At 36.0% G+C, this 15,137-nt stretch overlaps 1 protein-coding gene across 2 annotated transcripts in view; it reads left to right on the forward strand.

Annotated features, from left to right (window-relative positions):
* ULK4 (unc-51 like kinase 4) overlaps positions 1-15,137 on the forward strand; it is a 678,848-nt gene that overhangs the window by 160,244 nt on the left and 503,467 nt on the right. For both annotated transcript variants that reach the window (XM_007505056.3, XM_007505057.3), the window contains exon 19: positions 5,727-5,810. In XM_007505056.3, the coding sequence (XP_007505118.1) occupies positions 5,727-5,810 (84 nt within the window). The remainder of the gene's footprint in view (positions 1-5,726; positions 5,811-15,137) is intronic.

Here is a 15,137-nt window from a genome sequence, read left to right on the forward strand (position 1 = left end):
AGAGGCAAAGAAGAGAATTATTTTATTGTATGCCCACAAGCAATAAGAAAAATATTTCATAAATTATTTGGCCATCACTTAACATAATACTACTCATATATACACATATGTGTATGTATAAATATGCACATTGTGTGTGTGTCTATATATATATATACATATATATATACATATATAACAGTTGAAACAACTTTATCTTTGAACTCCTTGAGGAAGTAATTGAAAATAAAAAATAGGAAATGGACGACAGAAATGACATTGACACCCACTGTAATAATTTCATCCTGGAAATTATACTTTAAATGTTAAGAATGGATCACTAATTAGTTACTGAGATTGGTGGTAGGGGATAGAAACACATTAGTACTAGAATGACACTAGTTACACTCTGGTTTTTTGTGTCACAAAGTTTTACATAAGCTCAAGCAATGTGACTACCTTTAAAAAAAAATAAAATCCTTTTTATCTATTTTAGAGTCAATTCTGTATTGGTTGTAAGATTGAGGGGTGGTAAGGAGTAGGCAATGGGGGTTAAATTACTTTCCCAGGGTCACACAGCTAGGAAGTGTCTGAGGTCATATTTGAACTTTGGACCTCCCATCTCTAGGCTTTGTTGTTAATCCACTAAGCCACCAGGCTGCCCCCTCAGGCACAATTAATTTCTTTTCTTTTTTATTAAACCCTCACCTTCCATCTTAGAATCAGTATTGTGGTTTTGGTTCCAAGGTAGAAGAGTGTTAAGGGCTAGGCAGAAGTCTTGATCCCCTGAGCCACCTTGCTGCCTCAATGTGACTACCTTCTGATGTATCTCTGAATCACTTTTTTCTCAAGATCCTTCATTTAATAATTTATATTATATGCATAATATAAATTAAATATTTGGGGGAGTACCTAGAAGAAAAGAAATAATTAGGGATAGAGCATTTTCACCTGTGTAAAATTTCTATTTTTACTGTTCCTTTATTAAAGAGGACTTAATTTCTGGAGTACCATAAAACTTCCTTTCATAAATATTTTTTAAAGAAGTAGCAATAAAATTCAATCTAGGCATACCTTGAAAGATATTGAGGATTCAGTTCCAAACTACCACAATAAAGTGAATATCTCAATAAAGCAAGTCACATACATTTTTTGGTTTCCCAGTACATATAAAGGTTTAGTTTATATACAGTATACTCTAGTCTATTAAGTGTGTAATAGTATTGTCTTAAAAATATGCCTCAAAAATACTTTATTGCTAAAAAATGCTAACCTTCATCTGAGCCTTTTTATTGGTGGAGAGTTTTGCCCAATGTTGATGACTGCTGACTGAATGGAGTGACAATTGGTAAAGGTTGGGGTGGTTATAGCAATTTCTTTCTTTCTTTTTTTTTTTAAACCCTTACCTTCAGTCCAAGCCAGAAGAACTGTAAGGGCTAGGCAATGGGGGGTTAAGTGACTTGGCCAGGGTCACACATATAGGAAGTATCTGAGGTCCGATTTGAACCCCAGGTCCTCCTGTCCCTAGGCCTAACTCTCAATCTAGCGAGTCACCCAACTGCCCCAATGGCAATTTCTTAATATAAGACAGTTGACGATTCCTTTAACTTGAACACTTAGAAGCCATTGTAGGGCTATTAATTGGCCCAGTTTCAATATTGGAGCAATCAGAATACACATGGCATTAATTAAGTTTGCCATGTTATATAGGGACACTTCATGGAACCCCAAAGCAATTACAATAATAACATCAAGAATCACTAATCACAGATCACCAGGACAGATTAAAATAATAACAAAAAAGTTTGAAATATTATAAAAATGGCCAAATTGTGACAGAGAGACAAAACTATTGGAAAAATGGTGCTCATAGATTTGCTCCATGCAGAGTTGCCACAGACTTTAAATTTGTAAAAAAAGATAGTATCTATCTGTGAAATACAATAAAATGAAGTACAATAAAGTATGCCTTATATGCCTACCTTCTTTATGTATTAATAAATTCTGATATTTATGAAATGGATTAGAGTAACAGCTGCTAAATTCTATTTATTTTATTCTCTATAATTTCCCACTAATAGATGAAAACATCTGTATAGGAAATATTTTTGATAAATTACATACCCAGAAATACTGAATCCTCTTGTTGATCTTATTTTATAGATGAACATTTATCTTTGCTTCAATGAAAATAGCCCCAAAATTCTCATTTATCCAGCATTATCAGAGAATTTATTTTCCTATAATTGAATTTTAAAGACACCTGAAAATCTATACCTCTTATTTCTGGCCTTCCATTAAAGCCTAAATTATTAAGCCTTCTCTGATATACCCAAATAACAGACTTCTCTCTCCTTTCTTTTTGTCTTTTCTGTATCTCTTTCTTTCTCTGAGCTATCCCTTGCCCCACTTTCTTATTTTGTTTAACTATGGGAATATATGATTTACCCAAGGATGGTCATTTAAAAAAAAGAAAACTGCTTTATGAAACATAGCAGCTGCAAATTAAGAATGATTGTGGTCTATCAGGCAAGCATTGGCAAAAGTTTTCAAGTTCATGTGCCCAGACTGCAATTTCAAGCTGCCTATGAGTTCCCCACAATACCCCAAAGAGCAGAGGGAGGAAGCACTTGCTTTGAGAGGCTAGTCAGAGGGGAAGTGGGGAACGGAGCAGCTCCCCGAGTGTCAGCTCTGCATGTGTGCCAATACTTCACCAATGCTGGTTTACCCTATTAAAAAATAGGTGTCAGAAAGTCCATGAACTAAAATTAATCACCCTTAATATATAGACCATATATAGAACCACAAAATTCCAGTTGCATGGGACCTCAGAGACCAGGTAGTACCACTCTTATTTTATCCAGAATCCCTCTACAATACCCCAAGGAAGTAGACATCCAGGTTTTGCTTGAATACCCTGAATGAGAGGGAACCATTACCATCTGCCTTCCCCTTAGACCCACGTGTTCTAGGATTCTGGCTTTTGGGGGGGTGTACCTTTTGATTTGAGTCCAGAAGGAGGGTTCCCTGGCTCTGTCCTGTTCTTGAGTTTGAATTTCAGTCCTCTAGGAGCATTCAGTTTGTGATCGGTAAGGAAGGGTTTTCAACTTTTGCTGCTTCTAAGCTGCCATCTTGACCGGAAGTCCTCGTTTTTCTTTTTGGCTGATCATATATCCAGAACTATATGTCTTATAGAGACATCTTCATCTCCACTTATCTAGAACTGAATTTATTATCTCTCTTCTCTTCCTAATCTCCCTATTATTGTGTCAGGTAGCACCATCTTTCCAGTCACTCAGGCTTATAATTTAAGTGTCTTTTACAACTACTCACTGTCTCTCAATCCACCCTATCATTTGCTGTTATTCGTCAGTTCCTACTTTTTCACATCTCTTGGGTACTCTGTATTTTCTCCTTAAATACTATCACCCTATTGTGGGCCCTCATCAGCTCACATCTGAATTATTGCAGTAGACTTCTGGGTGGTCATCTAGCCTCCATTCTCTCTCCACTCCAGTCCAACCTCCACTCAACTGTCAAATTGATCATCCTGAAGGGTGGATTGTAAGCTATGCCTAGTGCCAGGAGCAAAATCTTGCTTCTGACATTTCTTAGCTCTGTGACCCTGGGCAAGTGAACCAATACACTATATTGATTCCAAAATGGATGGTAAGGGTTTAAAAAAAGAGAGAGAGAGAGAGATCAAACTTTTGCTACCTACCCTATTGAGTAAAGTCCAGTGGCTCCCTATCCTACAGAATCAAATACAAAATCCTCTGACTTTTAAAGCCCTTTATAGACTGTCTCTTCCCCACTGCTCTCTGCTTCTATATTTCCTTTTGTGTAATATCTTATTCTCCCTGTTAAAACTCTGAGATCCATTGGCATTGTCCTCTCTGCTGTTACTCACAAGAGACATTCCTGATGTTGAACATTTTCACTGACTATTCCCCAGACCTGAAATATTTTTCTTCTTTCTGTCTCTTGGTTTCTCTGTATTCCTTCAAGTCCTAACTAAAAACCTCACTTTCTGTAAACCTTTCCTTGCCCTTGATATTAATGCCTTCGCCTTTAGTCTACCCCCAGTTATCTTATGTCTGTTTTATTTGTACAAAGTTGTTTGTAAGTTGTCTCCCCAGTTAGATTATGAACTCTTTGAGTCTTCTGCCCTTTTTTTTTCCATTTCTATGGCTTAGCACCATGCCTAGCACATAGTAGGTGCTTAAAAGATGCTCATTTACTCAAAGACTAAGTTTTCATAGCACTTCATTTTGCATCCTCTAACTTATCATGTAACATTGTTCATTAGACTTACCTATTTGCCATACTCTTGTCTTAGATTACAAACTTCCTGAGGGCAGGAATATTTCATATAAACTTTATATCTCCCACTACCAAGCTTAATGACCTACATTTATAGCATCCTTGAGCTTGAAGGGACCTTACAGGTTATCAAGTCCAACTCCCTCTTCTAAAGAAACTGATATACATAGAAGTTAAGTGACATATTCAGGGTTATATAGTTGATCAGTATATCCAAAGCATGCTTCATACTCGGGTGCTCTTGACTCCAAGTCCAGTCCTCTGAACATTGTATTATTTAGCTTAGAGAGAGGGCATTTATTTATTAAGTACTTAAAATTTACCAGGTACCATGTCAAGTGTCAAGGATACAAACTCAAGTAAGAAGATCTCCTGCCCTTAAGGAGCTTATACTCTAATGGAAGAAGATAATATTTTTTTTAGAAAACAAAATAAAAAAAAAATTTAGAAAGTTGAAGGAGAGCTGAGGAAAAGGCAGAGAAGTGGCTACTAGGCCTGGGTCCTGCATTGGAGAAGTAAACAGTTAATAACTGTTTGTTGAATAAATAAATGAATTTATAGACCCAACTAGAAAGTGTCCTATTACAGCAATATGTCAGCCAGTCAGGCAAGTATTTACTATGATCCTCTTAAAGAGCATATAGTCTAATGTGTGTGTGTGTGTGGGGGGATAGCATGCACATAGAAGTTATTAGCTATAAACAGAGAATAAACAGAAAGTAACCTGTCTAGGCCTGGGAATACAGGCCTGGAATCTGGGAGGCTGAATTGAGGATGGATGGATGGATGGATGGATGGATGGATGGATGGATGGATGGATGAATGACTTGAATGTGGGAATTTAAGGCCACCAATATGATGAGCCCCTAGAAAGAGAGAGGAAGGGACCAGGCTACCTAGGGAGGGACTACCAAGAGATTAGAGCAGTAACTACTATAGTTCCAGCTACAGTAAGTTAGGGAGACCCATTATCAAACAAACAAAAACTGACCTAATAGAGAAGAGACTGAGGATAGAGGCCTGGGAAAGACCTCTTCAATGTTTCTGGTTGAAAACCAGATTTAATGTGTTTTGGAAGAATTCTTGAAAATATATTAAGTAGAGATAGCCATGGTACTACTTATCAATGTATTAGTTGATGGTAAGGATATTGCCCAAATCCCTTTTTTGTGACATTTACTGTAGGAAAAATGAGTATAATTAATATAGGCTTCTGGGAAATAAAACCTACTTAATGAGAGGCTTTCTATAGTATGTGCTCAACATGCCATAATTATAAAATAAAAGCTGGTGCCAGGGTCCATGCAGATAGATAATAGTGTGCTGAAATTTGTTTAATGTTTACATGCTTTGGGAGTTTGATATTATGAATTTTGCTTGAAAGGGTTAATATCAATTGTGTCTTTCCTTCCACTTCATTTCAGGAAGAAAAAAAAGAGCACCCTAGAGAATCCTGGGTCATTCCCTTGGCTGCTTACACTGTGCTAATGAGATGCCTTCGGGAAGGGGTAAGGCTCTTTTCTTGTCCTCCATAGAAATTCTCCATTGTAATAAGCCTTCGGGCACTGGATGCGGATTGTAGCCTGCAGCACTGTAGTATCTTGTCAACCCAGGATTGCTCCTGAATTTAAATAATCATGACAAGACCCTGACCTACACAGGAGCAGAAAGCAAAAATGAACTCACTTTCTCTATCACTCAGCATGGATAAATAATTGGTTTTCAGAAGTTTATGCCAAATAAAAGTTAACTTAATTAATCAGCAGCTAATTTCCTCTCCTTATCCATTTCTTCTAATAATTTTTGAGACAGCTAACTCAGTAATTTAGGTTTACTTTGTTCAGAACTTTGACAAAGGCACTGACTAATGGCTTCAAACTTCCCCTGATTATCTTGTCAGGCGGTGGGAGGAGACCTTTTTGAGTTCCAGAGAGGGTAAACTTGAAACTGCCTTGTTCAAGGAAATCCATCACTTTTCATATTAAGTGTTGTTTATTATGCGATTTGGTCTTCCATTCTCTTTCCTTTTCCTTTTCTCACAACCTTGTAGGCAGGTTGAAAACATCCCAACCAACCAACACCTACCTCTGGTTTCCCTCTTGGAAAAATAAAAAGGCAGCAAGCAGAACAAGCTAAAAGGTTGGCATTCACTGTTTGCTTGAGACCACTTGACATTATTTCACCCAAGGCAATGCCAAAGGCTAAAAACATTTTTTACTGTATGAAAGAAAAATATCAAGATAAACATCTTCTTTTGAGCTCATTACTTCTTGCTGGACTAGTTAATGGAATAATTTTCCAGGTGCACAGGCTGCCCCCTCCCCAAACCACCTTTGTCTCCCTCCCCCCACCCCCACCCCATGTAGATACATAGAATTTATGTGTGGCTCAGGCTTCTTTCTACCAATTGTAATGAATGGTAGTAAGATGTCATTCTGAGATGTGAGGGAATAACACTTTAAAAAGCAATGGGAAGTACAGATAGTACACTTAAACTGAATAAGAAAAGTCTCCTGGAATTCCCTGCTGTCAACTAAGGTGCCTAGACCCCAAAAAGCAGGTTTCAAAATTAACTTCCTGTTAGCCAAAGTCTATCTTCTAATGACCTCTGTTGGAACTACTGTCCCTTCCCTATTTTTCTGAGGAAAAGGGAAAAAAAAGCATAATAGCTTGATGTCACTATCCATATATTCTAGTTTATAGAAGCCACATTTATTTTATTTTGTTGTGAAAACTGATTGTATAAGCTGATTATAACTATATATAACTGATTGTAAAACATTATTTCACAACTGAAATAAAGGGTTGTTTTTTTCTCTAGATTTTAGGATTGAATACTGGAAGGGATCTTAGAGTTATCTTGCCTGATCCCCAAAGAACACTACTTTTTCAGAGTCCCATAGAGAGTAAATGAATAGCAGTATATTCAAACCCACTACTTTAATTCCAAATTCAATGCTCTTTCCAATGTGTAGACTTCTTCCTAATGAATGGGGAGATCCCCATGCTTATCTGCTATTACTATTTAAGCACTTAAAGAAAATCAAATAAATCACCATATGATGATAAAAACCCAGGAAGGCCTCCATCTAAAAGAAAGATTTAGCAAAACATAGATTTGAAGTGTTTTAGTGAAGACCAGAGACTGATATTTGGAGAAGGGGGAAAATGAGAAAATTGAGAGAATATTATTAAAAGAAAATTGAATTTGCACAGAGGAATGGAAGAGAGGATGTAAGGGAAGGACTTGACCTCTAGGCTGGGAATATCTAAAAGGATAAAGAGAAAGAAATGAAAGAGGAGAAACTTGGGAAGACAAGAAATAAAAGTTGGACATGTGTGTCAAGGGGCTAATGAGGTGAGATGCTAACTAGGTTAGAGAAATAAAGTTGAAGAGGGCTAATAGCATTTTCCCACAGGGGTTTGCCAGAGGAGAAGGCAACAAGGTTGGTTATAACTAGCTGGGAAGCTGAAGGGACCCTAGAAATACCTCTTAATGGACTAGATTATCAGGGAGAATGGAGTGTTATATTGGAAAGTGGAAGAAGATCCTCAAAATCAAAGCAAAGATGCCCAAAATATATGTAAAGTCTTGGATGAATCTTGACCCACCCCATGGTTAGGTCAAAGAATGGGACACCCCAGGAAAAAGGAGGGAATTAGGAAGACGGTACAAGCTGAGAGCTGAGGGCCAGATTGGGGGCCTCTCCCAAAGAGGAATCAAGTGCTGTAAATAGGGATCGTGCCAATGATGTGCCAGGCCCTGTGCTAAGCAATGGGAACAGCAAAAAGCAAGCCTCTGCTTTCAAAAACTCACAGTTGAATGGAGAAATCAACATGCTGACAACTTTGTACAAATGAGACCTATTCAGATAAACTGGATATATTCATAAACTTTCCGAAAGAAGTCAGATCATTAGGGGATGTGGAGAGGCAGTCACCAAATGAAAACACATCAAAGTTATTGCTTATCTTAATTAACTTTCATACCACTATCCATGGTATGAAGTTTTGATTATTGAATCAAATAGTGATGCTGTGGAGAGGATTTTTAGGTAGGTCAAAACCTAGGTGGGCTTTGATAGTTATGATTTTCTATATTTTGTCTAGTGGAAAACTATACCTTCCTTCTATAAGAATGTCCTCTTTTTGATAACCCTTACCAAAATCCACATTTAAAAAACAGGTAAAGTGCAAGCCAACAATGTATCTAATTCATCTATGCTGTTAAGTCATATTTGACTCTTCATGACCCCATTTGAAGTTTTCTTGGCAAAGATCCTGGAGTAGTTTGTCACTTCTTCTGCAACTCATTTTACAGAGGAGGAAACTGAGGCAAATAGGTGACTTTCCCAGGGTCACACAACTAGGAAGTGTCTGAGGTCATATTTGAATTCAGGTCTTCCTGACTCTACTCCAAGTGTTCTATCCTCTGCGCCACCTAGCTGCCCTCAATTATTTGTGTTAGAAAAGGATTTTTTACATTATAAGAAATTTCATTTCAGGATTCTGTTAAGTAATGTGTCTCCCTCATGCATATAAAATGTAATTGAGTTTACCCAAAACTCAAATTAATTTTCATTATAAAGTAGTAACTTTATCTACTACATAGTGAAAGCTATATTATTTATCACATTACCAAATATCTCTAGAAACTCATATTTCTACTGCTCCCATAGAAAGTGAAAATTTGATAACTGCCTTAATTCTGAGCAAACTGAGCTATCGTTCAATTACTATTTATTATTCTTGCTTTTTATGAAGTTAGGGAAAATTGAGACTTTGTCTTTTATGGGCAGCGAGGTAGAGTAGAGGATAGAGTATTGGCCTGAAATTAGGAACACTCCTCTTCCTGAGTTCAAATCTGGCCTCAGATACTAGCTATGTGACCCTGGGCAAATCACATGAAATGGCAGACCCTTTTAATATCTGATAAGAATACCCCAAATGGAGTCATGAAGAATCAAGACACAGTTGAATAACAACCCAAACAACAGCTATGTTTTGTAGACTTCAACAATAGATTTTAGGAAGCAGAACGAAGAAATAACATTGTCCATTTCTTAGTGTACTCAGGTTTTTGATAACTAGCCTTCTCCAATATGTCGAATAATAAAATATAACTTTTTCATATAAAATTTCTTTTCTTCTTTGAAATATGTCAGTAGGAGTTAGAAGTAGACCATTGTCCTTGTTAGTATGTTTTAGCCTCTTGGACAGATATTTCTAATTCTTTGCTGCTTGGCACCTAGTAAGTATTTAATGAATACTTATCAATTGATTGATTCTACCTTGTATCATACTTTATTCTCCACCTTATCTTCCCTCTTTTCCTATATTTGCCCCCCAAATCTAGTGGAATCTATGCTTCCAGAACCTAGTATAGGACCTTATACATAATAGACCCTTAATGTTTGTTGGATTGTCAGCAATTGGAGTAAGGTAATTAGGTTAGGAATACAGCTAGGTAGCGTAGTGGATAGAATGCCAGGCCTGGAGTTGGGAATACTCATCTTTGTGAGTTCACATCTGGCCTCAGACATCTACTAGTTGTGTGACCTTGGGCAAGTCATGCAACACTGCCTCAGTTTCCTCATTTGTGAAATGAACTGGAGAAGGAAATTGCAAACTGCTCCAGTATCTTTGCCAGTTGGGGTCATGAAATCTCAGACATGACTGAAATGACTCAAACAACAACAGCAACAACAATTAGGTTAGAAGGAGGAGAAATCATTTCACTAGATTTTTTTTTTGGGGGGGGGGAGTAGGTTCCTTTTTTCCATTTCTTTTAGTAGGGTTGTATTCTGTATTGTGAAGTCATTATTTGAATCAGGCCTGGGAGAATGCTTACAAAATATTGGTAAATATTTTTGTGGGCTGGTAGTGTGAATAACCCCCCCCATCCCCTTTTATAACTATAATAGTATTAGTCTTTATGATTATTTTTATAACACAATAATTAGTTTTTAAGTTAATAGTCAAATAATATAGTTTGCTAAGAAAAAATACAGCTTATGGTGGTATTAAATCTTGCTGACAGGCACTTTGACTTTAAGCCTGTAACCCAAAAGTTTCTATTGAGCCCACCACACCCTGCTATATAAAGTTAGCCAGGAGGTGGAGGGCTGCCTTTGGGGTACCTGGCTAGGTGCAGTGATTATGTCAGTCATCCTTAGCTGCCATCTTTAGAAGTAGCTGATTCCTGAACTTAATAGAAATTGTCAGCAAAAACAATCAGGCCCTGACCCATTATTGCAGAGGCCTTGGAAAGGCCAGTCATAATAACAGACATTAGTTACCACCCATTGTGATTATTTCTGTACTTTCCAGCTTATTCAGCACTTGCGCCATTCATTCAGACCTGCCCATGTGAAATATTTATGTTCATTCTACTTTAATTTGGACTGTATTTCCTGTCTTTAATCTGACACTGTCATCAGATTTCTGTGCATAAAAAAGGCTGTCTCCTAAGGCTCAAGGTGTCTTGATCTTGACCAGAATCCGGCTTTATTATGAGACCAGCCCTCTCCCAACAAACCTATTCTTTATTGGCTTGGAGACTTTGTTTCTTTTATTGGTGTTTTTGCTTATAAATTTTCACCATGGTAATGAGTAGTGTTTGTTTATTTCCAGAAGTCACAGTATGACCCTAGCAATACTTTCCTCCTATCCTTACTCTTGCTACCCTTTTATTACCTAGCAAGATCTTAGATTAAAAGTGTGATGTTTTGAGGGATCTGAGTTTTTATTGGTTACTACCTGGTATATCCTAAGGATATACTACTATAGCTTTAAAAATTTCTTTAGAACAAGAAACTTGGCATTTCGTAGTTAGTTCTCTTCAACAAATTAATAATTAATAACTCCATTATTAAGACACATTTAATCTAAGGTATGGTGCTCTCCATTTTCAATCCATAGTTTTGTTCCATTCTAAGAGATTGGTTAAATGAAATTCTGTGCATAGTTCCTCTAAGTGTTATTTCTTTGAGTGACAATTATATTCTAATTATTGAATGTATAAGTATAATTCTTTAAAAAAAAACCAAAAACACCTGTTTCCTTTGTGAACCTTCTAACATGGTGACCTCACCAGTGACACCATGGCATTTTCTAGCATGTGATCGATTTTTCCCAACATCTGAAGTTAGATTATTAGCTTTTTAGGACAGGACCTAGTCTTTCAGTGACTGGCTTTGAATCATCTGTTCCTGTGATGTTCTATAAATAAGAATTAATAATGTATAGACGTTTTTATTTGCTCTCCAGAAGGTGCCATGAGATAACTAGAGTATTAGGCTGCTACTGTGGCTTCTCCCCATTATCTTAGCTATTATTTAGGTGGGGCCATATTGAAGATGATGTCTTCTTTTTGTTTCTTAAAAATAAACCCAGAAAGCATGTTGAAATACCAGATTGAGAGGGACCAGGAAATGCTTCTCACACAAGGTGATACTTGAGCTTAGATGTGAAGGAAGCCAGGGAATGAAGGGAGTCGAGATGAAGAGGAAGAACATTTCAGACATGAGGGACAACTGGTGAACTGCTCAGCCAGGAGACAAGTATCTTGTTGAAAGGACAGCCTGGAAGTCAGTGGCACTAGCCTGCTTGAGGTTTAAGAAAGCCGGACAGATAGGAAGAGGCAACTTTGTGAAGAGATTTAAAAGCCAGAGATCTAGAATAGAGTGCTTTTTGTCAATGACTTGGAAAAAGACTTAGGTGATACTGGTACTATATTTGTAAATGAAACAAATCAGGGAGGGATAGTGGCACATTGGTTGCTCAAGGCAGCTCCAGAAATATCACCAGAGGCTAAAACATTGAGTTGAATTTAATGAGATGAAATTAGAATAAAGATCAACACTTGAGTTAGGAAAAAAAAAACAACCAAAAAAACCCAACTTCACAAATACAAGATGGGGAGAAAAAGATTTGAGTTTTAATTAAAGAAACTCAAGATCATTATGAATTAGTGCAACATGGCAAGCATAAAACCTCTGTGGTCTTAAATTACTTTGAGGGAACCATAGTATTCAAATCATGGGAGGAAACAGTTTTGCTCTAGTCAGATGACATTTGGCGTATTGGGTACACTCCATAGGGATCATATGTTGAAGGCTAGAAAGAACCTCAAAGGTCCTTTTAGGAGAGAAACTGTTGGGGAACTTCAATAGAGATAGACAAGCTCACCATTCTTTTCTAGTGTATTAATAAAGAAGAGAAAGGTATAGGAGGCATACCTGCATTTAAACTTTTATGTTATTCTAGCTGGAATGATTTTTTATTTAAAAATTAATTTTAGAACAAAATTAATAAAAAACACAATAAAGTTACAAAGCCCCATGTTGTATATCCATCCCCATATCAGTATTCTTTGTTCTTTTTTTTATGTGATCTGTTCATCTTCCTGCTTAGAGATATATTTCTTTTTCTGTTCCTTACCTAACTTATTAAAAAATCTTCATAGCTTTATCACTTACAAGACTCACAGTCTTTCCTCACTGACATCCACCCCCCCATCCCCCGAAATATTATAGGCTTGCCACTTTTGTTGTCTACCTAAGCAGGTTAGCTTCTTGCTTAAAGGTTTATTATAGTAATGCTATTTATCTTTAATCAAGGAGTAAAACTTACTAAAGAACAGTGAGGAAACTTCTGGGTGGACTTGTGCTGCTGAATCTTGGAAAAAACTTCTTTGTTTTTTCTTGGGCCTAGTCCTTTTAGTTCTTCTTTTAATATGAGTAAAATCTATCAAACTCATATAACAAGTCTTTATCCCCTTAGAGCACATTTCTCTATCATGAAGTTCAAGGTGTCTTCCTATTTGCTTTTTTACATCAAATTCATTTGTCCTTATTTAGAAGCATTTTTTATTTCCAATTTCCTAAAACACTTTAAGACCATTTAGGAAAAATCCACAGATATCCTAGCCTTGTTACAGAGCTACTTGTAATGACATTAAATTTCAAGGTTAATCAATCTTACAACATTTGGGTGCTACATTCTTTTGAATTAGATTTGTTAATGTAAATTGGAAAACATTGCTGACCTTAGTTAAAATCTGTGCAAAAAAAATGGATTTACATAATTAAGCATTTGTATTTTATTAGACCTTTGAAATATTGTGAATCTAGAAGAAGAGATGGTGCCTGTTTCAGAAGACCAGCCTAGTCAAAGTGGTCCTGACTTTAATAATCGCTAATAGTACCTATCATTTATATATTGCTTTATGGTTTTCAAACTTTTTAACATTTATTACATCATATGTTTTCATGGCTACCTTGTAAGGTAGTTATTATTGCTTCCATTTTATTGATGAGTAAATTGAGACTGAGAAGTTAAGTAACTGGACAAACTCAAATTACTTATATGAATTCTGACCCTTATAACAAAGAATAAAAGTGAGGGAGAAGCAATTAAGCAAATGTAACCAAGTATAAACCATATATGACATTGTGCTCAGTATATGCAAAGAAAAGAGAGATAAATTCTCATCTTTCTTCTTTGTAGTATAATTCAAAGTGTCCATTTTAAATTTCTTTGTATTATTCCTTTCATTTCCAGATGTTGTCATTATGCATATTGTTTTCCTTCATCTGCTTGTTCCATTTGTAGCAGTTTTAACATCTTCCCACCCTTTTGTCTTTTGTCATATTCATTTCTTATAGGAGAGTCATATTCTATCTCACTTATGTAATTCAATTTGTTTTGCTATTTTCTAGTTGGTGGTGATTAGTTTGCTTCCAGTTCTTTGGAATACCTGGTATTTTGGTGTATATGGGATCTTTGTTTTTAATGACTCATCTCCTTAGAGTAGATGCCTATCAGTGGGATCTTTGGAGAAAGTAGTACAGATACTTTAGTCACTTTCTTAGTGTCATTCCAAATTACTTTCTAGACCTATCTGTTGATTTTTCCCTTGTTAGAGCAATGATCAAAATGCATCCCTTACTGGAGGAAAAAAATAGAAATGGGAAGATATGGTTTACAGTTGAGGAAGTGCCAAACTATTCTATTTAAACAAGGTGTTGGCATTTGAAAAATGGGAAATAGATAAAAGAAAAGACATCAATACAGACTATTGCTCTTTTCTAAGAATATATTCATTCATCACAACAGAGGTAGTAAAATGATCTAAAAACATTCTTTGCAAATACTGGATTTCCTTGTCCAATACAGAGGTATAGGAGAGAGGAAATTGAAGTTTCAAAATTAATCTCATGTATAAAATTTTATGGAAAGAGGTAGAAACAATTAAGAGCAATAGTCTTATAAAATAATAATAAGAAAAGGAGGCATAAACATATTTACTGAGCATTAGGTGAGAGAACTAAACTGAAACATCCTTAATGGACACCGTTAATTTATATTACTATTTGATAGTGTTGATAATTACTTGTATAAGTAGCTATATGACCCTGGAAAAGTCACTTAACCCTACTTGTCTCAGTTTCCTTCTCTATAAAATGAAGATAGTAAAAGTACTTATCTCACAGACTTGTTCTTAGAAACATATGAAATAATATTTGTAAAATGCTTAGCATAATGACTGACTCATAGTAGGCACTTTTTAAGGGTTAGTTATTACCTTCATTATTTCTTTAATGAGCATCTTGTAATTATATTTACATAGATAAGCATAAGATGCTTATATTATGCATTTTCTAGTTATTTTTCATAATACTTCACCATTTATTATTTCCTCTTGTAATTATTCTTGTTGTATAGAAATACCGTTGACTTTATGGGTTTATTTTGTCTCCTGCTATTTTGTTGAAGTTATTAATTGATAAGTTTCTTTGTTGATTTTCCAATATTTTCTAAGTAAATCATTA

This window comes from Monodelphis domestica, chromosome 5 (genome assembly GCF_027887165.1).
Source record: "Monodelphis domestica isolate mMonDom1 chromosome 5, mMonDom1.pri, whole genome shotgun sequence".
Taxonomy (NCBI): domain Eukaryota; kingdom Metazoa; phylum Chordata; class Mammalia; order Didelphimorphia; family Didelphidae; genus Monodelphis; species Monodelphis domestica.